The sequence below is a fragment of the Aricia agestis genome, chromosome 14, assembly GCF_905147365.1.
Source record: "Aricia agestis chromosome 14, ilAriAges1.1, whole genome shotgun sequence".
Taxonomy (NCBI): Eukaryota; Metazoa; Arthropoda; class Insecta; order Lepidoptera; family Lycaenidae; genus Aricia; species Aricia agestis.
This window is the reverse complement of record NC_056419.1, coordinates 7,444,629-7,471,102: the sequence shown is the minus strand read 5'-3', so window position 1 is coordinate 7,471,102 and position 26,474 is coordinate 7,444,629. Positions and strand designations below refer to the sequence as shown.

The 26,474-nt window shown below is 36.7% G+C and overlaps 3 protein-coding genes across 4 annotated transcripts; 2 read left to right on the top strand and 1 right to left on the bottom strand.

The window, feature by feature from the left end:
• The first annotated feature begins 262 nt into the window (after window positions 1–262).
• On the top strand, window positions 263–5,021 carry LOC121733694 (cullin-5). The gene is made up of 4 exons (XM_042124029.1): window positions 263–467; window positions 549–1,110; window positions 1,390–3,020; window positions 4,842–5,021. The coding sequence occupies exons 1-4, from the start codon at window positions 459–461 to the stop codon at window positions 4,977–4,979; spliced, it is 2,340 nt and encodes a 779-aa protein (XP_041979963.1). The 5' UTR covers window positions 263–458; the 3' UTR covers window positions 4,980–5,021.
• A 281-nt stretch (window positions 5,022–5,302) lies between these two features.
• LOC121733875 (eukaryotic translation initiation factor 2 subunit 3-like) lies at window positions 5,303–18,618 on the bottom strand. 2 transcript variants are annotated; one of them, XM_042124276.1, is made up of 9 exons: window positions 18,356–18,600; window positions 18,013–18,187; window positions 13,139–13,375; window positions 12,720–12,937; window positions 11,733–11,918; window positions 8,044–8,226; window positions 7,102–7,239; window positions 6,000–6,148; window positions 5,303–5,434 (listed from the first exon to the last, which is right to left on the bottom strand). In XM_042124276.1, exons 1-9 carry the CDS (start codon window positions 18,413–18,415, stop codon window positions 5,377–5,379), a joined length of 1,404 nt encoding a protein of 467 aa, XP_041980210.1. In that variant the 5' UTR covers window positions 18,416–18,600; the 3' UTR covers window positions 5,303–5,376. The 2 variants fall into 2 exon arrangements, with proteins under 2 accessions (XP_041980210.1, XP_041980209.1); XM_042124275.1 differs by lacking the exons at window positions 5,303–5,434; window positions 6,000–6,148; window positions 7,102–7,239; ... (2 more) ...; window positions 12,720–12,937; window positions 13,139–13,375 and adding an exon at window positions 15,541–17,611 and having other exon boundaries at window positions 18,356–18,618.
• A 1,066-nt stretch (window positions 18,619–19,684) lies between these two features.
• Window positions 19,685–25,114, top strand: LOC121733877 (ATP synthase subunit O, mitochondrial). The gene is made up of 4 exons (XM_042124278.1): window positions 19,685–19,812; window positions 19,896–20,150; window positions 21,854–22,045; window positions 24,840–25,114. The coding sequence occupies exons 1-4, from the start codon at window positions 19,786–19,788 to the stop codon at window positions 24,993–24,995; spliced, it is 630 nt and encodes a 209-aa protein (XP_041980212.1). The 5' UTR covers window positions 19,685–19,785; the 3' UTR covers window positions 24,996–25,114.
• Window positions 25,115–26,474: the final 1,360 nt, after the last annotated feature.

Here is a 26,474-nt window from a genome sequence, read left to right as displayed (position 1 = left end):
CGCTCACCGCGGCGCTTCAAATCGACATAGCATATTAAAGAGGTCAGTGGAATCAGCCCCTTAGCAAGTAGAGATAGAGTCTACTGTCTACCTCTAGTATAAATTATAATACGTCTTCTTTTAATATCCCTACTCCCGAGACTAGCTGAATTTTAGAAGTGGGATGGTTGTAGCCTGTAGGGAAGTTGGGAACATGCAAAAGAAAGCGAAATTTTGGGAAGAAAAGAATAATGGTTCATAGACAAGCAAGCATCGATTGACTACCGAGTACCGACACAAGTCACAACTCACAACGACCACAACACTATTTCGTTAAAAATTGCATTACATGGCAGAGGTGCAATAATTTAAAGCGATTTTAGAAAGGCTAAATTGTATGAAATAAATAAGATTCGCTTATTTATATTATGAAAAAGAAATCTTGATTTCAAAACAAGTATATTCAATCGTAGCTAGTCATGTTAAAGGTAAGTTTAATACGAGTTAAAATCTATGTGAATGCCCAAGAAAAGTTGTGGGGTAATTAATTTAGCGAATTTTATTTACAGGATAAAGGGCAAATTACTTTTGAGGACAAATGGCCGACTATGCGTCCTATAGTGTTAAAGTTACTGAAACAAGAACCGGTAACTCAAATAGAATGGCAAGATCTGTTCGGCGCTGTGCATTCGGTCTGCCTCTGGGATGAAAGAGGGCCCTACAAGCTGAGAGATGCTCTCCAACAGGACATAATGATGTACATTAAACAGGCGCAGGCTCGCGTGCTAGCACAGCGCGAGGACCAAGCCCTACTCAAGGCTTACATAGCTGAGTGGGGTAAATTTTTTACACAGTGTAACTATTTACCCACTCCTTTTCGACAGCTGGAAAGCTCAATTAATAATCTAAGCAAAGTTAGCAGTTCCAATTCATCAAATTCACAAAAGAAGAATAATAATAATAACATAGAAGACAGCCTAGTGCGTAAATTGATGCTGGATTCTTGGAACCAAAGTATTTTCATGGATATCAAACAGAGACTGCAGGATTCTGCAATGAAATTGGTACAAGCTGAACGTAACGGAGAATCATTTGATTCTCAGCTAGTTATTGGTGTGAGGGAATCCTATGGTGAGTTCTTTGCCTTTCCAAACTATCTAATTTTTTAATGTAGTAAGGCCTTCTTTTGATAATTTTAGTCTTATAACTATTAAAAAAAGAGCAGATTATAGAGTTTAGAACCTTTGGAATACATTATGTAAATTGTGTAAGTACTTTTGAAAAGGTCATTGAACTATTGAAGTGATTAATCATTTTATAATTTGAATGTTAATAAAATAAAATCTTATCAAGGTAATGCACAATTTAGTTTGAGAAATGTTTAACAAAATGGTTTAATTTTTGTTTCAGTTAATTTAAGCTCAAACTCTGTAGATAAATTGCAAATATACAAAGAGAACTTTGAAGCGGCGTACATGCAAGCTACAGAAGAGTTCTATAAACTAAAAGCTAATGAGCACTTGTTAGAAAATGGTGTACAGTCGTATATGAAATATGCCGATCAACGTCTCAAGGAGGAGGAGGCTCGAGCTCATAGATATCTCGAACCGGGGAGTGGCAGCGTAGCCGTACTTGCCCAGTGCTGCGAGAAGGTTCTTATTGGAGAACATCTTCCGACTTTGCTGGCTGAAAGTGCATCACTTATAAAGATTGGCGATACAGAGAAGCTCCAATTGATGTTCCGTCTTCTAGACAGAGTTCCCGATGGTGTTATACCCATTTTGAGGGACTTGGAAGCACACATAGTATCGGCCGGCTTAGCTGATATGGTGGCATCTGCTGATATCATTACAACTGATTCTGAAAAATATGTTGAACGCTTACTAGACCTGTTCAACCGTTTCAGTAAACTAGTCAAGGAGGCTTACTTGGATGACCCGAGGTTTTTGACTGCCAGAGACAAAGCTTACAAGTGTGTAGTTAATGATACTACAGTATTTAAACTGGAATTGCCATCCTCGGCTCTCTTAAGAGGCAGCAAAGGAACGGCGCCAGAAAGTAAATGTCCAGAATTGCTAGCTAATTACTGTGATATGCTGCTGAGAAAAACACCATTGAGCAAACGTCTAACTAGTGATCAAATCGAATCTCGTCTTAGGGATGTTTTATTAGTTCTAAAATATATTGAAAACAAGGATGTTTTTATGCGGTATCATAAGGCGCATTTAACTAGGAGGTTAATATTAGACTCCAGTGCAGATTCAGAAAAAGAGGAGGATATGGTTGAATGGTTGAGAGAGGTCGGCATGCCCGCTGATTATGTAAATAAACTGGCTCGTATGTTCCAAGACATTAAGGTTAGTGAAGATCTCAATACGCAATTCAGAAATGACACTACAAGACATGATGCAATAAATATAAAGATTCTGAATGCGGGAGCTTGGGCACGAGGCTCAGAAAGAGTGACAGTCAGTCTTCCCCTAGAATTAGAAGACTATATACCTGAAGTTGAAGAATTCTATAAAAAGAAACATTCAGGCAGAAAACTGCAGTGGTATCATCATATGAGTAATGGCACAATTACTTTTGCTAACTCTGTGGGACGTTTTGACTTAGATGTCACCACATTCCAAATGGCTGTCCTATTTGCTTGGAACCAGAGACCCACCGATAAAGTTACTTATGAGAACTTAAGGCTTGCTACGGAGTTACCTGATCCCGAGTTAAGGAGAACTTTATGGTCTCTGGTTTCATTTCCTAAGCTCAAAAGACAGTTGTTATGTTATGAGCCACCTGTGCAAAATCCTAAGGATTTTTCAGAAAATACAACTTTTTGGGTGAACCAGGAATTTGCCCTTGTCAAAAATAGTAAGCCCCAAAGAAGGGGTAAAATTAACCTCATTGGTAGATTACAATTGAGTACAGAACGATCTCAACTTGAAGATAATCATTCTATCGTGCAATTGAGAATACTAAGAACACAAGAAGCAATAATTAAGATTTTGAAAATGAGAAAACGAATTACAAATACAGCATTGCAGGTAAGTTCTTTAGAGATACCATAATATCCTGTAAGGGTGGGTTGCACCAATTTACTTTAACTATAACTTTAACCATAACAAAATGTCAAATGAACTGTCAAATCCCTAGTTAAAGTCATAAAGTTAATATACCTAGCGGAATAGAGAAACAAAGGCCTGAGCAAGAGAGATGTCACTATCGGTAACACTGCATGGTCAAAAGAGACGTGTGATACATGACAGCAGCACTTTTTTTTTTACGTCCAGTCGGCACGTGCCGCACGTTGATAATTTAATCTCATAGAATTCATGTTCAATCATGCTTGTGTAAGTGTATACGTACACAAATTTTTCACACAGATGAAAACCAATTTTGGTTTCATTTGACAGCATAAGATTGTTGCTCTATTCCGCTAGGTATATTAACTTTATGGTTTAAGTCCATAATGGACGCCATATTTGACGATAAACTTAACTATAAATCCGCCTCTGGTGCAACCCACCCTAAAGCACGCAAACACATTTGAATTTTGCAATCTATTCTAATATTCTATTTTGATGAAAGAGCTATGGCAGATTTTTAAGTAAAAGTTTTTAAAGCGTCTTAGGAACGCATAGCAACCAAAGAATAACATATATTCGTAAATGATTTTCAACGATTTTGTTACATTGATCTAAAGCCAGGATAAAAAGATAATATTTTAAAATAGCCAAAGTGATTTCCTTTTCCAAAATGGCCATTTTCTGTCATCCGATGTTGCCTATAATTATTTTTTCCAATTTAAAATCAAAAAAGTTTTCTATTTGTAATCACATTTATAGTGCTTATATAAATTATGATTAAGTAAAATTATTTGAATTTATCTGGATGCAGTCTTGAATTTATTTTCCTTCAAAATTGCTTCACATTCGTAATATGTACTTTACTACAATTATTAATAGCAGTGCATAAAATCAATATTTCATATGAAATCTACTTATAAATATACAAATAATGGAATAAATTACATTAAATGGACTGGTCACTGGACTCAATAAATCCTCATAAGAAACCTTCCTAAAATCTTTTTTCGACATATTAAAGTACACTAAGAAGCCTTTGGTAGCCCTGGCACGACTAACTACTTTTCCTAATTGTTTATTGCAATAAGTGAAAACATGAATTAATTATTCTGTTAGATATAATTTCAAGCTATAAAAGCATGTGATACATTTTGATGACTGATGTCTCCATAATATCTTCCATATTTCTCCCTCTCACTATTCATAAAGTTCAAGTTATTAATAAAGTTATCACCAATCTAAGTGGGATCCACATCCCGTTGGTTAACTTGTGTTTTCATTAATTATTTTTGCCTAGCAATCGTAACCTTCATTTCTCCATCAGTTTCTTGAATATTTAATAATAAATGCATTATTAAACATGGTACATGCATTAAATAATAAGCTACATAATTACATAACCTTCAAAACTTTTAAGTATGATAACTCAAAAACCTGGCCTTCTAAAATCACGATTTTTTTCTTAAGAATCAGTAATAAATGCTCTTTAAAATAAGGTATATTTTATTCATAGACGCTTACTTTATTTATGACATAAATTCGTCTATGGGAAGCTGCCATAGCTCTTTGGGTAATATTAGATATAGATAGAGATAAAATTGGGTAAAAGATACTTTGAGAGTCCTAAAAACGATGTTTTTAGGACTCTTAGAAGTCCTAAAATATCAATAATATCGTGTGACGTGCTTTATGGAGGATCCCTATTTACAAATTGCAGCTCTCATTTTTTTCTATACTTAAGTAAATAATCTCACATTTAAATGTCTTATATTTTTTCAGAGTGAACTTGTGGAGATATTGAAGAACATGTTTTTGCCATCAAAGAAAATGATCAAAGAACAGCTGGAGTGGCTGATCGAGCATAAATACATGCGGCGGGACGATGAAGATATCAATACTTTTATATACATGGCCTAATACATTAATGCACCTGAGAGAATAAATAAATTATTTAATCACGTCTAAATTATTTTATTTGTATAATATTTAGAAGTTGATATGATTTAAGACGGGAGAAAGAGCGTAGAAACAGAAGAATAAAGTTGAGCAATTGAAGTTAGAATAAAATCAAAACCCAAAAAATATCTGCACTACTTGCAATTTATGTAGCAGTAATCTGTGGTAGTAGTTAACAATGTAGTGAAAGAACTTGTGTTCTTTTACTATTTTACCTGTGTTACCATGTGTACCTTTTCTAATTTTTTTTACGACTATTTGAAAGTGAAAAATAAACAATTACAAATAGTTGATATATTTTTTATTAAATATAAAGATAGTAAATACATAAAAGGTAGGTATTTATAAAACAAGGTGGTTAGTTCTTGCCGGGCTCTATTGTCTCACCTCCCTGTATTTGACCCCAACCAATTAATCTGTAAAACGAAAAATATATTCAAAGTCATATTTCATTTTCGAATAAATTAAAAGTATATGTAAGAGCAGGTACCAATTGGGCGTTTTGAAGCACGCGCTTTTCTATTGAAGCGTACACATGCCAGTAACGCACGCCTGCATGTGTACGCTTAAGGGGCCGGGTGCCATCGAAATTCTGATACACGCGTAATACCAAAATCATTCTCTCATACGAAAATATTTAATATGTTTGAGTTATTTTTCAGCTTAAAATAGTAATTACCTAGGTTCCTACACAAAAAAAAATTGAACTTGAGAAAATGACGCCACACATATAATATCTTACAAAGGAATATTTAAATGTACCAGGAAAAGAGGCGACAGATCACCTGATGACAATCTTAAATGTGAAACTTCTGAAGAGTTGCCAGTTGCCCCTAAAATCCCTACCACTTTAGGTCAACTCTTTCAGCAAAACACAATATTATGTATTATAAGTATTGTTTCATGTCGGTTTCCTGAGGGCATTTTGGTCGAGTCGGCCAATACGTGTCAAAGGATCCCAGATATAAAATAATAACTTACCGCCAGTGGTTCTCAACTCTCCTACTGAGGGCAACTTTCTCTCCGATCTCGGTACACACAGGACTGGTGAGCGCTATTTTAGCTAAATCGGCCTTGGTAGCGATTACTCTTCCACCAGTACTGAGGGAACCGATGTTGACAAGCAACGCCTGAAAACATACAAAGTGGATGACAGAAAATTAAACGAGATGTTTGTGTTTTATTAGTGTTTGTGTAAACACCATTATCCTTGAAACCATCAAATGAGCTTGTCAAAATGAACATCTTTTTCTATAACAATGCTGGGAACTCAAAAAAATCCGTCTTCATACCCATACAAATTGCCGATCCGAGCATCCGTATGCGTCAGTGGAAAGGCAGCCTAAATATATTAATAAAATGCCATTATGAACTAGGCTGGTTTCATTTTGCTTTATAGTCTGTCAAAAAAGTTAAGAAATTAAAAAGTGGCAACATCGTAGTGTCGTCCCTTTAAAAAAGGGATGTTTGTTAAAGGTTGTGTTTAACTACAGCGGGGCTAAAATGGTCACATTTAGCAATTCCTCTCAATCAATTCAGCAAATGAATTGTCAAAACTGTCAAACTGACAAATTTCAAATCAGTAGAAAAATACAGAAATGAATTATTGTAAGCAGAGTTGCATTTTGCGATTTTAGAAAAATGAATCATTATGATTCATATCATGAGTCTTCAAAGCGACCATTTTAGCCCCGCAGAGCTTATCTCTTTATTCATTATCATTACTATCATAAGTTTCTAATTAATGATCCCTATGTCGTTAGCATAAAGGTCATATCAAGCCTTCAAGGGTAAATACCAGGACCGGATTTATATTTTTTTGGAAGTTGATTCCTAGGCAGATGGTGGACCTACATAATTTGGTTGTGTTACGTCAAACCCTGCAGCCTGGTCATGGACTAATATTGAATTGACATAAATCGACCACATGACGTAGAGCGACAACTGCCTAGGTATCAATTTCTTCGACAGTACGAACTCTGCCGCCATCCTAGGACGCTGCCGCTCCCCCTAGGACTATAGCCATGGCCTATTCTGCCTATACATAAATACAGAGCTCGAAAATAATAAATAGTAAACGAACCTCGTTCCTGGTCAATTTCTGCACTTTGGCGGCCTTCTTGTCTCCCTCCGTGCGGACGCCGAGCAGTCGCTTGAGCAGGTAGTACGAAACTTCCAGCTTCACGAATATACCGGGAAGAGCACCCACCGCACCTAGAACCTGAAAACGACATTATGTTAGTACTGAGAGTTTGATTTGAGATCTAAGTAGTTAGGTCAGGTCACAGAATGTCATTGACGACTATAGTTGACACTTGACAGGGCCGGTTTTACGGGGGTACGCAGTATGCACCAATATCCTAAAAGTGCGCCACGAAACAAAGGAGTTTGGGAATCTCTGGTCTAGACAATTAATTGTATAATGTAGGTATTGTGCAATATCACGCATCAATTTTATTGATTATTTGACAATTAGATTGAAGGTGCGCGATGTTCAATATCAACCCTAGACGGTCAATAATATTACGCAATACGTGCTCGTCTAGGGGCCCGCTAACTCTACTAACATGTAGTATGATTTGTTGCCACTAGCGATCCCGACGGACGTTGCATCTTATTGATGAAGTTCAAATTGTCAAAAGGGCTACACCATTTAAAATTTTCTAATTATATCTACGTAATTTTTAAAATTTGTCTCTCTGTTTCCTTTCTCCAATATTAGCAAACAACAAAAAAAAGCGAAATCGGTTCAGCCGCTATGATGATTGACCACTGATTGACTATAATGCGAATGATTATATTGTGTAGATGTACACTCACATTATAGTCGATCATCATAGCTTTTTTTAATATGAATAAGGGTCAAACAAGTCACTTAATGGAAAGCAGCAGATCAGGAGAGCTGCAGGTGCGTTGCCGGCATTTTAAGTGGGAATACGCTCTCTTCTTGGATCACGTTATCAGCACGATATATATCGTATCGTGTGATGTGAACACGCTCAAGTCGTACGTAACTCTTGCTCACCTGTCCGACAAGTCGATCAGCGCGACACAGTGTCGGCTCTATCCGCGTGCCCACACCGATGAGTCCACCGGGCACCGCGAACTGCAGCTCGTTCTGCTCGGTGTACAGCGACACGATACGGGAGAATATCGGCCGGCACGTCAGCTTGCCGTCCTCGTCTTTGCTCACTAGACCCGGCCGGACCTGGGAATTAACAATATCGTGAGGAGGTATAAACTAAATCCCATCAAAAACATCCTGTAAAAAAACCAAGTCTCGCAGCTCAGTTTTTATACCGTAAAAATTTATGAGATCCATGCAATACCAAGTCAGTTAATTTATTCAGTAGGAGTAGGGGGGGGGGGGGGGGGGGGAGGAGTTGTTTTATTATTCGTATGTATTTTACGCGATATTTGAATTCCACGCGAGCGAAGGGTGCAATTAAACCTTCCTGCCAAATTTTTTCCAGGGCTTATGTATCATTAGGAGAGTCCATTTAACCAAAAAAAATTGGGTGTTATTTTTTTTCAATGACATGTTTTATCCCATTTAAAATCGTTGCAGAACGGTCACTCGCGGCGCGGGGGAATGAACGGCGGTTACGCGGGGAGAGGCGCGCGCGCGCGGGGGCACAAACGCGCGCGCGGCCGACGCCTCGTATCCATTAATTATTGTAGTGTTTTTTAGGATAACTTTCGGAAGCTTTTTCACAACATTTTAGTACTGAGTGATTATAAAAGAAAAAATACGTGTATTTTTATTTTTAACATATCAAAATTTGTCAGGAAGGTTTAATTGCACCCTGTATAAGGAGGGAAGTCGTCGGGTCATCTAGTATTCTACTTACTATTTAGTATTTAATGATGTGTCACCATCTAAACACTCTTAATGTTCGCTTTGGGATATTTTGTGACTCAGTTATTATATTTTATGTAATATGTATTTATGTTCCTGTTTAGTGATTTAGTTTAGAATAATATAATATATTACTAGCTGTCCTGGCAAGCATGTATCTTTAGATTTATCATTCCTCTGTATATTAACTCGAATAATAATCGATTAAAAAATCGATATACCTATAATTAAAGTGGCAAAAGAGACGGGGCGCGGCGATGCCTTCGAATCGATTCCGCGCGTACGGGTATTCCCACGGAGCTCATACGAAGAGGAGCTGGCCTAAGCAACTGTGCACTGTGATTTTCAACTAGGTCCTGACGTCATCATTGTGGGCGGGGCTTAAGTCAGTACACTTTCAGCGTTTGTCAGGTGCACACGTAACGAGACTCCCAATAAATTGGTGTTTTCTACGTTTTTAACAACGAAAGGATGAAGTATTGTGTTTTACAATGTCAAAGTTACTCAGACAGACGTTCTGATAATATAAATACCATCACATTGCATCTGTAAATAATTTTAAATGTAATTTAAATATAAAAGTTCTAGAACATTTCAGATTTCAGCGTTAATTATACTACTTGACACTAGATGGACAAACCTTTGAAAGATAATACAGAGAGAAAATGCGTATAATTTTGCATAATTTTATTGGAATAATCATACTTGAATACTGGTAACTGTTATACACTTAGTAATAAACACATTTAATAGCTAAAACCGTAGTTATATAGCTTTTATTATTATACTACTTATAAACCGCCATCTGTCGTCATCTATGATAACTATTTAACAAATAGCCAAGGCTGTATTCAGAATTATTATTTTATTAACCGATTCAGTGCGATGACACGGTAGCCGTGTCATACATGTTTTTAACGTGTGGCGTATGACACGTGAGTCGTGTCATTTAAAAACGATTGTATCTCCCTCAAATTACACTTTAGAAGGTTCTACTCTAAACAAAATCATCTTACCACGTAGAGCAAGCCTATAGGTTTCGACTCATAATATTCTGTGACTTAAAAAAACGTAGGGGCAGTCAACCTTTTTTAAAGGTGCATTAATTGCGGATTACACGGCAGCCGTGTCTTATGGGTTTTTAACGTGTGGCATATGACACGTGAGCCGTATCATTTAGAAAGCGATTGTATCTCCCTTAAATTACACTTTAGAAGGTTTTACTCCGAACAAAACCGTCTTAATTTTCCACGTAATGCGTTGACATCAAAGTATTACTAATCCACTAACAATTTTTGTTTTAATCTAAGTTGTTTCTTTCGAAAATATTTTTAACTAGCTGTTACCGCAAACTTCCTTATCCATAGGAATAAAACGTTTCCCTGCGGTTAAAAGTGGTCTTGTACCTATGAGCTTTATTACTGGAACTCTCCTCCTTTTTGGAAGTCGGTTAAAAAACTTAACAACGAACTTGTTAAAATTTATCTACGAACGTATAATAATTTACATTATACGTTCAACACGTTATACGTTGCAACGGCCGTGGTCACGAGGGGACAGTCCCCTCGTGACCACGGCCGTTGCAACACGGCCGAAACGTCGAGAAAAAGTATGTACTCGTAGTAGCGTTACTACTTAAATAAGTCGCGTTAAGTCCCGATTAAAAAAATTTAATCTGAATAAAAAAATTGCTTACCTGCCATTTTCAGGTTAACACTTAGTAAAACTACTCGAAGTCAACTCAAAACAACGTAGCCTTCCGTTAACATCAATGGTTTGGGCTCAACTAAACAATAAACCTTTTTGAACGTGGCGTGGCCGTGTCATCTACTTCTATGGCGTATGACACGGATAACCTGTCACGCGAAAATTTTTTTCATTTAATTTTTGAAAAAGAGTACTTAGGTAACTATTATCTAGTACCCACCCCATTCCCTTCCCTACCCTATTACCTCTTAAAAGGCCGGCAACGCACCTGCAGCTCTTTTGATGTTGCGAGTGTCCATGGGCTACGAAAGTTGCTTTCCACCAGGTGACCCGTTTACTCGTTTGTCTCCTTATTTTACATTAAAAATTCGGTCAAAATTCTAACCCTAATTTTAATGATTGACCTTATTATAATTAATATACATTTTTTAAAGTTCTGAGTACATCCCATAATATTTAAGAATTTTGACATCTAGTGTAAGATAGCTGAACTACGTAGTAACATCAACATCGACCTAAGCTAGTAGTTTTGCTCTTAGCCGATAGATGAAATATTGAGAAGTGGGCGGAGCTTGAAACCCCCTCACCCCGGAAATTGTCACGCGTTGTTTCTTAAGGAAATTTGATTACCACACCTCTTCTCTGTATTAGCTCCGTGGGTATTCCCATCACTAAAGCGCTCTTGTGACGTCACAGTAGGTATGAAAAAAGTGACACGCTCGTGTTCATACAAATTGGAGCGATATGGTAGTTCGAACTAGATCCATTTCTGTGTGCTCGACATTCTACAAATACACTAAATGACACTAAAATCGGCCAAGCCATGTCGGAGTTAGGCATTGTTGCGCCACGAATACGAAAATTTATATACTTGTTAGTTGTTAGCCCTAGTCGGTCCTAGTTTTTCAAGCTACTTTTCTTACATCGTAATAATAAAACGTAGGCATACAGTTTGTATGAAAGAAAAGGGCTAATGGTGATGAACTATCAGAGAAGTTGATTCCTAGGTAGATGGGTGACCTAGGTGGTTTGGTCGCGTTTCTTCAAACCCTGTCGACAGATAACAATTAACATTGAATTGACATGATTTGACCAAATGAGGTTGGTCCGTCAACTGCCTAGAAATCAATTTCCTCGATGGTACTTACTTCAATCTCCATGCCAACAGTTAACACGCCCTGCAGTATGGAGCCGCCGGCGACACCGCCGCGGAGGTCATCCACCTCGCACCCGGGCTTGTTCACATCGAACGACCGGATCACGATCATACGAGGCGGCGACGTAAAGTCGCGCAGTGGCACCGGGATCTTCTTAGTTATGTACTCGCAGAGCACCTGAAATGTGTATAATATATTGGTAGCACATGGATATTACAAAGACGATATTCGGAGTGAATCTGAAATAATAATAATAATAGCTCCCACACCGATTTCGGTGACGGTGGCCGGTTTCATTGAAACCAGGCCAGCTACGCAGGAGTAATTTTATAGTGTCCAAGTGTGTGCGCAGCACACAAGAGCACTCTCTATTCCTTTATTCTCATAACCCAGTGGGACGGAAGACCGACACGACTGGCGAGAGATCAGGCGCAGGACCGACTTTTTACATGCCCATCCGACGCATGGATCATCTTACTTGTCAGACAATCAGGTGATCAGCCTGCATTGTCCTAACCAAACTTGGAAATAACATGTTTCCAACGCGGGAATCGAACCCACGAGCTCCGAGTCAAGAGCCGCGCTCTGTACCACTAGACCACGGAGGCGACTGAAATAATGTAGATGTGAAAACATTGGCGGTTTTACTGTATCCTCAGAGTAAGGAGTTTAATCATCTAATAGGTTAGAGCTAAGAGACTGTGACGCATGCGGCATGATTGGGTATGACTTAACGTCCAATTTAACGATGAAATGAATACTCAAAATATGTTTTGATTACGATGAAATCTTGTAAGACACTGATACTTTTAAAAATATTATTTTTTCTCTAAATTAGTCGCTTCAGACACTATATAAGAAAGACAAATGAAGAATACCTAAATAAGTCGGTAGACTGAAAACGTAGTTCATCACTTTTAGGACTCAAATTGTATATAAGGTATAACCCAAAAAACTTCGAGCCCGCGGTCAACTCACTTCAATATTGTATTTGAGCTGAGCCGAAATCGGTATGATGGGAGCGCCTTCCGCAACGGTTCCCTGCACGAACTTGACAATTTGCTCGTGTTGTTCCTTCGCCTGGCCCTCCTTTACCAAGTCGATCTTATTCTGCAGGATCAGTATGTGCTTCAGCTTCATAATCTCAATGGCGGCCAAGTGCTCACTCGTCTGTGGTTGAGGGCATGACTCGTTGCCTGTAAAATGAAAAAAAAAAATTATGCATCGAATTTTGACAATATTTTGTATGAACAAAGTGGGCTTTATCAACAGTTATTCAAGGAATGTAAATTGAGAAGACATAACGGTAGACAATGGTTTGGCGAGCATGTAATTTGCGTGACCAATTATCGGCACGATATATCGTATCTTGTGATGTGAAAACGCTCTCAACTTACCGGCAATAAGCAGTAGCGCTGCGTCCATCACAGCGGCTCCGTTAAGCATGGTGGCCATAAGGATGTCGTGGCCGGGGCAGTCCACGAAACTGACGTGACGGACAAGTTGGAAGCGGCCGTTGCAAGCCGGACGGAGGCACGGGAAGTTGTCGTCCTTCGACGAACCACCGGATATGAAGCTCGTCGGCCGCGGACACTTAGGGTTGTCGCATTTGTAGATTTTCGCATTTGCATAACCTTGAAAAAAAACATATTATACTCTGCTGATCGAATTTAATGTTAAAGTAAACAGACAGTATAGCATGCTATAAGATAAGACATATTAAAATGTTACTCATTTCATATTTACTGTACAAGTAGAATTTTATACCTTTTAAAGGTAGTTTCAAATAAAATTTGATAACAAAAGTTATAAATGTATAAGTTATAAGTATAACAGAATATTTGCTCACAAGATACAGGGTGTAACAAAACTAATTGATAATACTTTATTAAGTGTATGAAATATGAATCCCTTACACATCCATGAATTTGCTCTTCCAGCACTGCTACTTTCACAGTGTATAATATGTATACAGTATATTATGTATAATGTATACAACATACACACCATAAAGAATTATCACTTGTTACCCTGTTATACTCTGTATTATATCAATACATTTCGCTTAGCTTTTATTTCCTCATTAGATTTAAAAGTCGTCTCGACGCAAAAACCACGCGCCATATAGGGTTCCGTAGTACCGCTATTTTTTTTTTTAATTTTGTATGGTCAATGCCGCCATTTGCCGAATTGTAGGTCCTATAGTCTCTGAGCAAAACCGCGGACAGACAGACAGACAGACGGACGAACAGACCGAAACTATAAGGGTTCCTGGTTGACTACGGACTACCCTAAAAAGCAAAAAGGATTGAAAGAAATACTTTATCAGACCATAATTTTTATGAATTTTAATCAACTAGTTCTAAATACAACATACAACTTTGAAGGTTTTTTTACATATTACTATGTAAGAGACTCGTGTAACAAAAAATTACAACACAGAAACTATTATGTTTCTTAATTAAATATTTAGTCATTAAGTCAAGTAATTAAATATTTTATTAGTATCATTGTAATTATTAAAAATTTCATAACAGTGTTATCTATCAATATCATGAAGGCTTGTGAAATGCTACATTAAAATCAAAATAAGAGTGCAAATTATATATTTTATAATAATCAGAATCTTAAATGAGACAAAGAGGCTTGATTTTTGTGCATGTACCATAGCATTGGTTAAGTCAAAGTTTGAAATAAGTTTGTGTAGCACACTCAAACTCTATTAATTGTTGTATACAGATAAAAACGTTCCATACCAGATTAGCACTTAAAAAAAAAATCAAACAACAACCATGATTATGAAATGATCAGGCCACTATCATGTTTAGACTGATACAACCATAGTACTTGTATCTGTAACATGATAGAAGTAATAATAATAATACTCTTAACTACTTACAATAATATGTATTATGTTTAGCAATCTTAACATTAGAAACTTCACAGAAGTAAATCACAGCATGTATAACTGTGTAAGGCACAAAATACGAAATATTGATCTGTAGCCTTATCATGGCCACAATAGAAATACGAAATACTATACAATATTATAATACTATATTATTATATTACTATAAATATTTGACGACCTCTGTGGCTCATATGGTTGAGTGTGTAGCAGCTCAAGCCGGGGGTCGCGGGTTCGAATCCCGCCGACGGAACAAAAAGTTTTCAATGTTCCCGGGTCTGGATGTGTATTAAATACTTATGTGTATGATATATAATAAAAATCTTAAATATATTATGTATAGTATAAAAGTATTAAATTTATTTCCGTTGTCTGGTACCTGTAACACAAGTCCTTCAGGTATTTAGCATGGGACCAGACTGACGTGGTGTGAAGCATCCGCTTTAGTGTTAGATAGTCCATTTATCGAGGAAGGCTATAGGCTACATTTTATCACGCTAAGACTTATAGGAGCGAAGAAATAGAGGAAAACATGGAAATAGTGGTGGAAATTATTTGAAAAGGCTTATCTCACGAACTACTGGAGCAATTTTTATGTTATTTGGCACAGATAAGAAGTAGACCATGTAAAGGATCATAGGCTATTTTTTGTGGACTAATTTGTCTGTGAAATATCTAATTTAAGCCGTACGCGGGCGAATCCGCGCGGAACCTCTAGTCTAAGATAAACTGTGGAGATAAACTGAAGGTGCTGTTCCGATCTTTCGTTTTTAGTGTATACTACTATACATACTATAGTGTATGTCATAAAGTGGTATTATATTTGATTTCTTGTCGGTCGCGGTTAGCCGCCGTAAATATTGGAACCTGGCACCTTCAGTTTATCCATATACTTTCGTATTTCTACTGTGGCCATGCTAGGGCTACTGGTTAAACCTCTGTCTATGTAACAAATTTCGAAAAGAAAAAGAATATATATTTCTTTTATGGTCAGATCAAAGTCATATTATAATACATAGTCAGCAATAGTAATTTATTAGCAAATCTCTTTACATCCTAAATATAGAGATCTGATATACTACTCCTGTACTTACAGTATATGGACAAACTCAAGTTTTATGCAGCATGAAGTTTATGATATTTCGTAATTACAATTTGTAAACAGATATCAACGTTTTGTTGCACTAATGTGATCTTAATACTAAAAATATCTTAATCTATGAATGTAAAATCTAAACAGTAAAATACAAAAGTATATCTACCATATTAAAATACCATTGAATAAACTTTAACTGCCACAATATAATCAATAAAATACAATGCAAAAAATATATATAAAGGTAAATGTAACATTACTTATTTACATGGTTTTGTTCAAAAATGTAAATTCAAAATAGGTATTTCCTACACTTAAGAGCACCACACTTGCATTCTGTTCTGTTACGAAGTGAAGCCATGTTTTGTTGTTGGATTTCAAATCTATTTTTCATTGGAGATACAGGTGAATCTGAGGTGTTAGCTTCAGAAGCACTAGGAATATTGTCTTCATCTTCCTCAACCTCTTTTTCTTTCACAACTTTTACAATATCCGGATCATCAATACCGTCTGCAGACTTTTGTAAATAATCAAAACATATTTCTTCTCCAGCCTCTATATCACGAGTAGCAAAAAGAGCCAGCATCGGAAGATTTGGATCAAGGCAGTCGGCCCACACTGCCCAGACACCTAGGTTTGGATCACAAGAATGATTTATAAAATGTGACACATTACCTAAGTTACATGCATCGACCGTGTAAGGGTTTTCTACTGAATTGAAGTCGAGATCAAATAAATATGTAAGACCATTAGCATCATATTCCCTCCCCCTTTTTTCGGCTTCCTCAAAAGTTATAACCTCCCCAACGTACTGGCATAAAAATTGCCCTTCTTTTATTTTCTGATCCGTTCTAACTCCCCATCCGCAACCATTGGACGTTCTGAATATGGTGAGCTTTATGTTCCTTCCTCTTTGCACAACACGGTTGTTGCACTCTGATGAACACTTGCATGCTTTGTTACATTCGTAAATAGGTGTCCCAGGTGCAACACGCAACCTCTTAGTGACAGTGTACGCAAAGAGGCCACCCTGGGAGCCGCAGCAAGATTTAGATCTACAATTGCAAGAATCACACTCGCAGCCAATTGGAGGTTCTTTAGGAATGACAACCTCAGAGGCTGGTATACACTCATTAATGTAAGTAAAATTCTCTGGAGGAGAAGCCAAATCAACAATATTTTCCACTGACAGCTTTTTGGAAGTGTCTACTTGGTTTAGATACTCCTCCCAGTTTTTAAGTTGTATTAATTGGCGACATCGCCTTCTAGTCAAGACATATAATTGTAAAAGATCTCTACACTTTTCAACGAGCTCAGTTGCATACTTTTCATCTTTTTCTTGTAAATGTAGCATTGAGAGTAATTTGACTGTGAGTTGCATTTTCAATAGTGGACATTCAGTTTCTTCAACCTCTTGTAGCCTTTTAACTAAATTTTTGTTACTGAGCAAATTGTCAAAAGATATTTCTTCCTTGATTTGTGTCAACTTTTCACAGTGCCTAACTTCTTCATTCATCAAGAAGCTCTTTAATATATCAGGGCAATTGTCTAAATTTTCTACAGGTTCCCATGTATTATCTTCTTCACCATAGCCCTGCCATTTCACAAAGAAATACTCTCTTCCAGAATCAAACTTGAAGTCCAATATTTTTTCAATTATAAATTCATCAGGATCTTGCTTCTCAGTTTTTTTCTTCTTGGCATTGGATTCTTCTTTTTCAGTTTTCCTTTTCTTGGCTTTGGGAGCAGGAGAGTCTGGTACGAAAGGCCTCTTCTTTGCTTTTCTGAATTTTTCCACAAACATATTTTCCTGCCTTTCATCAGCTCTGTCGCGAAACAATGTTAGAATTGTGTCTGATACTCGCTCTGCAACATACCATGTGATTTATTAAAAACAAATCAAAAAAATTTTGTTTAAATAAATTAAGAATAAAAGAACCTTATATTTTATTATTCACATGGTACATTGCAAAGGTTGTGTGTAAAAACTAGTTTCTTGCAAGTGTTTAGTCTTATTTAAGCTACAAATACAAATATAATATTTTGTTGAGACTCAACACAGGCAAGGAATTTAACAAATAAAAACTGTTACATAACTCTATTAGAGAAGAATCTATTAAAATAATAACAGTAAAAATTCAACTGCTATTTTATCTTTACTTTACTACAATAGCCAACACAAAAAAGTTAAAATTATCTACATAAACGGCTTTAAAATTTTGGTTGCTACACTATTATAAGCTATAAAAATATAATTTGAAACATACCTAATTTAATAGTAATATTCCTCTCCAATTCGTTTTTGAATCTGACAGTCTGTACTCCTGAGATTGCCTTGACCACTGTTGATTTTCCATGGGCTACATGACCAATTGTACCAATGTTGATGGTAGCCTGTCTCGATATTACCTCGGGCGATAGTGCAGACAACTTGGTTACATCCTGAAAGTATCATAACGTTTTACTAATGTATATTCTGTGGTTTTACATAAAATTAAGGTTATAAAAGGTAGAGGTTATAATTTCCCATTCCTATCAATATAAAAATGATTGACCTGAATAAGTATTTTTCAGCATTCGTTTTAATTAAAAGATTAAAGAAAAACTTACTAATTTAGATAAGTCTTGCTGATGCAAGTTTGACTGGGCTCGACCCTCATTCGATGCCATGTTTGCACCTTGTCCTTATCAATAATCTTAAATGAAAACTTATGTATTCGAAGGGTTTCAGTTATATTGTTGTTCTACAGTTACTAAGATGTAATGTAGCACTTTTTGTTAAGTTAATTACACAAACCACCGTAAAATTGCGTGGCTACTTTTACAGAAAGGAAGCAACTTTTTTTAGAATTTCGGCGTTAACTTTTGACATTGACATTCATCGAAACTTCTTCTTGTCCTATGAGTGTTTTAATATGCAGGTTCTTTTGTCCAGCAATGATGCATTGATTTTTGATAATAATCTTTAAGTTTTGAAGCCATGGTCACAGTGTAAATAAATAAACACAGTGGTCCAACGCCTTTGAAGTCGCGCGAAATGCCGCTTTTCATATGACTAGTAGACTGGAGTTTTTTTTTTTTATGAAATGAGGGGGCAAACGAGCAATGGGTCACCTGATGGAAAGCAACTTCCGTCGCCCATGGACACTCGCAGCATCAGAAGAGCTGCAGGTGCGTTGCCGGCCTTTTAAGAGGGAATAGGGTAATAGGGAGGGTAGGGATGGGAAGGGAATTTTGGAGGGTAGGGAAGGGAATAGGGTAGGGGATTGGGCCTCCGGTAAACCCACTCACTCGGCGAAACACAGCGCTAGCGCTGTTTCACGTCGGTTTTCTGTGAGAACATGGTATTTCTCCGGTCGAGCCGGCCCATTCGTGCCGAAGCATGGCTCTCCCACGTATAAATACTAGGAATAAAACAAAAAAATAGATATAGAAGTATTATTAAGGAGTTTTATTATAAAAATACAAATGCGTATACAAAAGATTAGGGTTCGCATGATATACCTAACCTATATAACCTATATTATATTATTTATATATACATAATTATATTTATGCTTGATATATTATATCAAAATTGATATGTACGTTTTAATTATATTTAAATTTTAAAAATGTAAAATAATGTTTAAATGTAAAAAAAAACAACTCAAACGAAACACTGTCGGTCGCAACTCGCAATTCGCAAACCACTTAAAAGTTAAAACAATTAAATTAAGAAGCGTCAACCCCAGACCATATACCAAACGAGTGTATGGCAGCTTGGTATCGCTACCGCGCCTCTCAAGTCTTACCCCGCACGATTGCTCTGTTTAAACTTTAAAGTTTAAAGGTGTTCGTTGGAACTTGGTTACTTGGACCACTTATCGTCTGTATCTATTTATCTACACTGCCATGGTTAATTAGCCGAAGTGCCATAATAAGAAAAAAAAAATTCCCTCAATGTCACTTTGTCTGTCAGTGTCTTGTGTCGTATAGGGTTTTGGGTTAGAAAAATTACTGTAAATTGAATAAAAGAAAACTAAAGCTAACACAAAACCATGTCGGTAATGAAGACGAACATGCTGGTAATTACTATTCTGTTACACATTTATAATAAATATATTTCTTCATAAAAATACTGTTATAATTTATTACGTAACATATCCAGATTCGCTCGTTGAGCACATCATCGGCCGCCGCTCAGCTGGTCAAGCCTCCTGTACAAGTTTTTGGTTTGGAGGGTAGATATGCGTCTGCTCTGTATTCCGCAGCGTCCAAGACCAAGAGTTTGGACGCAGTTGAAAAGGAGTTGACGCAATTCCAACAGTCCATGAAAACTGATGCCAATTTAAAAGAGTTCATCATTAATCCGACCATTAAGAGGAGCCTCAAAGCGGAAGCCCTAAAACATGTCGCTACTAAGGTATTCAAATTCAGTATATTTACACCCGATAGTTACACTGCTGAATTTACAAATTAATCCTTCGATCGCGGATTCTTGGATATGGTCACCGGTGTCCTTATGGGGCTTGATGGGTTAATAAGTAAATTTTTTGACTTGTTGCAATGTGTAAACATTCCTTTGATTGCGGATTCTTGAAAATGCTATTGTATTCTATTGTTGCGATCACCGGTGCTTCTTGAAGGAATATACTTCTCATTTTATGTATTTTGTAACATTGTAGACTGTAATCAATTTTGTTACACAAATGCAACCTAGCTGAATTGGCAAATTAAGTTTATTCTTATTACTGCTGGCTTTTAACCTTTTAATCCCCAAGCGGCCGGATCCGGCCGCCACAGATTATACTGCAGCCATTCCGTCTACACCCAAGCGGCCGGATGTGGCCGCGCTCTTTCGTTCGATTGAATTACGTATTTCGTTGACTTAGAGACTACTTTTGTATGAAGAAGTTTGGTTAGTTATGATCTACGATAAATTTGCCACATTCTGAATGCAAAATATTATACAATCTGTGGTCGACGAATATTTGTCAGTCATTTGAAAATCGTGAATTTTTCGTGTGTGTTCTGCCATGTTGTGTTGTTTGTTTGATATTATTGATGGATTTAACGAATGTAAGTAGTAAAATAGTTTAATTTATTAATTATAATTTATAAATAGTTTTAGATAATCATTTGAAAGAAATACTTACATCGTAATAACTTCTAGTTTACACGAGAAAATTTGGTTTTTATTTATGTGATTTGAACGCGATTTGTTTAATATTTTTGTAAATAATTGACGTTAAAAGCGTATATTATCGTGTACAAAACAATTTAGATCCTAGTAATAGTATATAATAGTATCGTTTTAGTAAAATAATCAAGATAAAATTACCTATTTATAACGGCTTTTTGCCGGCCGCGGCCATTTTGAACTTTATTTGTATTGCACTAAGGACGAAGTTTGCTTGTGTATAATACCAAAACCGGTTTTATTACTCTTATCTCTTATCTGTTTATTGATAACAAGTTAAGTTATTTCAAAGAATTGTTTACATAAACAGTTTGTATAGCTCTGTGTTATTGAGATTATAATAATGTATTAATATATTTGTTGCGAAATAGTTAGAAACATAGATTTAAAAGTTTATAGTGATGAGACAAATATCACATCTGACTAAATACTATATTATGATGGCTTGATAGATAGAAAATTTAACATATATTATAATATTTTTCACATAAACATAAAATATGGATTAGATGTAAGGTTATTACATTATTTGTACAAAGAGGGTAGGCCGGGTGCCATTTTTTTTTTGCAAACCACGTACCCTACATTTTTGCAAAGATTTTGGCACTTACTGAAGGGTTAACTGACATTGTACCATCGAGGAAGTTGATTCGTATGCAATTGACAGACCAACATTATTTGGTCGAATATGTCAATTCAATGTTAATTGTGATCTGTCAGCTGGGTTTGACATAACGCAACTAAACTACTTAGGTCCCTGATTTGCATAGGAATGTTGAAAAATTATAACAATTTCTTTCAAATATATTTTGTTTACTACAATACTTTGTTCTAATTTTACTGGAGAACATCAACAAACATAATTTTGTTAACCACTAACTAGCGATTTCAATAAAAATAATAACATAATATTATTATATTTTCAGATCAGCCTATCCCCAACTACAGGCAACTTGTTGGGACTCATGGCTGAAAATGGTCGCCTGGGCAAATTGGAGACCGTGATCAATGCATTCAAAATAATGATGGCCGCTCACCGTGGTGAGGTCACATGTGAAGTAGTCACCGCTAAACCCTTGGACCCAGCACAGAAACAGAGCTTAGAAGCTGCTCTTAAGGTAATGAAACTACTTTCCTAAACTCTAGTCTTTTAAATTGGGGTAAGTAATGTTTGCTTTATAATTCATTTGACAACATAATATGAAGGGTCTACTGCAATAATTATAATGATGAACGTCCCAAAAAATTTAATCACAAGTAATGCCATTCGGTCACTTGAAATAATATCTTTAAAATATATTTACAAAATTAGCAATATCGCTTATAGTTTCGTGATAAATATGTTTTTTATATTTCGGCTACATGGCTATAACGCTCAATGTCACAGGGGTCAGCGTCAGCAACCTTCAAAATAATAATTCCAAGTTTTGTTATACCATTCTAAATTTTAAAACCCAGATATCTTAACCGATTCAGTGCGGATGACACGGGCGTGTCTAACATGTTTTTAACGTGTGGGGTATGACATGTGAGCCGTGTCATTTAAAAAACGCTTGTCTCTTCCTCAAATTACACTTTAGAAGGATCTACTCTGAACAAAATCATCTTAATTTTCCATATAGAAAAAGCCTATAGGCTTCACCTCTGGATATTCTGTAAATTTGAAAAAAAGTAGGGGCTGTCAACCTTTTTTAAAAAGTGCATTCATTGCAGATTACACGGCAGCCGTATTATGGGTTTTTAACGTGCAGCGTATGACACGTGAGCCGTGTCATTTAGATGTGTGTGTGATTGTATCTCCCTCAAATTACACTTTAGAAGGTTCTACTCCGAACAAAACTTCTTAATTTTCCATGTAAACAAGCATATAGGCTTCGTTTCTGAATATTCTGTGAACTGAAAAAAGTAGGGGCTGTCTTCTTTTTTAGCCTGGCCGTACGCCCGCCGGACCTCCACCGTAACGCACTCTGTTCATACATTTTGTTGTGGACCCCGCATACTATCAGAATTCTGACGTGTCAAAATGTATTTTTCTGGTCTGAAATTTGGATAATGTGCGGCCGGGCTTTTTAGTAGTAAACTTTTTAGAAAATAAAGAAGTAATATTGGGAGCCCATATTATTCTATATTATTTTAGACTTTCAAGTTCTCGCAATTTTTTTTAAACAATAATGTAGAAAAATACTAGCATTGACATCAAAGTATTACTAGTCCACTACCCATTTTTGTTTTAATCTAAGTTGTTTCTTTCGAAAATATTTCTAACTAGCTGTTTCTGCAAACTTCCTTATCCATAGGAATAAAACGTTTCCCTGCGGTTAAAAGTGGTATCGTACCTATAAGCTTTATTACTGGAACCCAATTATCGTGCTTATAAAATTTATCGAAAATCGATATAATATTATACCGAGAAAACTTAGTTTTTATATATGGAATTGGCTAGTTCATATATATTTTTTTACTAGCTGTTGCCCGCGACTTCGTCCGCGTGGACTTCAGTTTATAGCGCGCGATGGCAACAAAATTGGTGTCAAAAGCTTTTATAAAGAAAACCCCTTAAATCAAAACAGCTGTGCAGTGTGCACATAATATTTCATTTTTTAAAATCAAACTTTATATTTTATGCCAAATTTTAAAGCTTATTTAGCCCCCCAATTACACAACTTTACCCATAAACTATTTATCATTGATAGGTTTAAGGTTACGTCACTGTATATAATATAAAGTACTGACTTATTAAATAACGTAAAAAAGAAATAACAATCGAAAAAACTTGAAAATATGATGATACCACCTCTTGTAGAAATATGTTGGGCAAGCGTTAGCGCGATGTAAGAGACGCACGGCGCCATCTAGTATGAATTTTAGGAACTAACTTAATTTGAACAAATTTTCGTATTTTCACCCCCTTACAACCCTTTTTTCCAGTAAAAAAGTAGCCTATGTCCTTTCTCAGGCTTTAGACTATCTGTATACAAAATTTCATTACAATCGGTTTGGTAGTTTTGGCGTGAAAGCGAGACAGACAGACAGAGATACTTTCGCATTTATAATATTAGTATAGATTTACTCACGGTTCCCATCATCAGACCACCACTTTTGTGAACATGGTACCAACTCGGAACCGGATCAATCGGAACCGATTTTCAAAATTTTTCTTTTATTGTATGGGGTATTATACAATAAAAGAAAAATTTTGAAAATCGGTTCACAAACGGCGGAGTAATCGTTGAACACACATAAAAAATATCCACAGCCGAACGTATAACCTCCTCCTTTTTGAAAGGCGGTTAAAAAAGCAACTAACTTCTTTAAATTTATCCACGAACATATTATAATTTACATCGGAAACCCAGATCTATTTAATATACTCATTTTTCTAACTTTGAAACCTACATTGCAAAAGGTTGGAACATCTGAATAAAAAAATCGCTTACCTGCCATTTTCAGGTTAAAACTTAGTAAAACTACTCGAATTCAACTCCAAACAACGTAGTCTTCCGGTAACATCAATTCTTTGGGTTCAATTAAACAAATTAAGTTAATAAACACGTAAAAACCGAGAAAAACAATAAACCTTTTTGAACGTGGCGGGTGACACGGTAGCCGTGTCATTTACTTCTATGGCGTATGACACGGCTCACGTGTCACTAGAAAATTGTATGCCGCCACGACTGAAAGTCTTGAAAAAGGTGCGCCGCATTGAATCGGTTAAAGTAACAACTTAGGACATTCATCATTATTGCAGTGGAGCCTTTATATTGTAATAGAATTAGAATTTTATAGTAACTATTTTGTCAGAAACTTATAATTTGTTAAAGCATCATATAATGTTTATAATATCTATAGAATATTCATGGATACTTTTTGTGAATTGTATTATTATTTAAAATTTAATTATTATATTTTCAGAAATTCCTCAAGGGAAATGAAACACTACAACTGACTTCCCGAGTTGACCCATCTCTTATTGGTGGAATGGTGGTATCCATTGGTGACAAATATGTAGACATGAGTGTTGCCAGCAAAGTCAAGAAATACACAGAGCTGATCAGTGTTGCTGTATAAACAAGACAAAATTCTTACAATCCGAAGTAGCGTAACATTATAATAACCTGGAGTATACATGCATGTTCAAACATGTTTAATTTATTTAAATAAACTTATGAGATCATGCCAACAATCTTTGTGCTTTGTTGTTATTTAAATTGAAAATACTCTTTCATCATATATATCATATCAGCCTATAGTCGTCCACTGCTGGACATAGGCCTCTCTCAATGAACGCCAAGATGACCGATCTCCTGCTACTCGCATCCAACATGGGCCTGCAACTAAGCGGAGATCGTCGTCCCACCTAGTTGGAGGTCGACCTACACCCCGATTTCCCAGCCTTGGTCTCCATTCCAGAGTAAGTTTACTCCAGCGATCGTCTGTTCTTCGAGCTACGTGACCAGCCCGGTTCCACTTCAGCGTACTGATTCTCTGCACTATGTCGGTGACTTTAGTTCTTTGACGAATTGTTTCATTTCGAAGCTTATCCGCCAAAGAAACTCCGAGCATAGCGCGTTCCATAGCACGCTGAGCGACGGAAAACTTACGAGCTAGCCCTGCTGTAAAAGGCCAGGTTTCCGCCCCGTAGGTCATAACGGGAAGCACGCATTGATCGAAGACTTTCGTCTTCAAGCTCTGCGGAATATGCGACGTGGGAATGTGGCTTAACTTCCTGAATGCTGCCCAACCCAACTGTATCCTCCTATCGGTTTCTCTCTCGAAGTTATGTCTACCTACTTGCAGTATGTGCTCCAAATAGACATATTCCGTTACGACTTCGAGAAAGACACCGTTAACTGCAACCGGTCTCGGGAGAACATGTTCGTTGAACATGACTTTCGTCTTGTCCAAGTTCATCCCGAGACCGATCCGCCGGGAAGATTCATTTAGGTCGTTCAACATTTCCTGCAAGTCCTCCAACGATTCTGCCAATATGACGATATCGTCAGCGAAACGAAGGTGTGAGAGGTACTTGCCATTAACGTTTATGCCACGTCCTTTCCAGTTTATGGTCTTGCAGGCGTCCTCTAACGCATTTGTGAACAGTTTCGGGGAAATAATATGCCCCTGTCTCACTCCTCGATGCAAATAGATTGGCCTTGTTGTGGCCTCCTGTACTCGGACGGACATAGACGCGGCATTATATAGACCTTTCAAAACTTCGACGTAACGCCAATCGACTTGACATCGTTGCAGGGCTTCCAGAACAGCCCAGGTCTCAACAGAGTCAAAAGCCTTCTCATAGTCCACAAAGGCAAGGCACAATGGCTGCCTGTACTCATGTGACTTTTGTACAACTTGCCTTAAGGTCTGAATATAGTCTATGGTGCTAAAGCCTCTGCGAAACCCAGCCTGCTCCGGTGGCTGGCATTCGTCAAGTTTATTGGATAGGCGATTCGTAATGATCCTAGAAAACAACTTATATATGTGACTCAAAATCGAGATGGGTCTATAATTTTTAAAAAGGGTGTTATCGCCCTTCTTAAAAAAGAG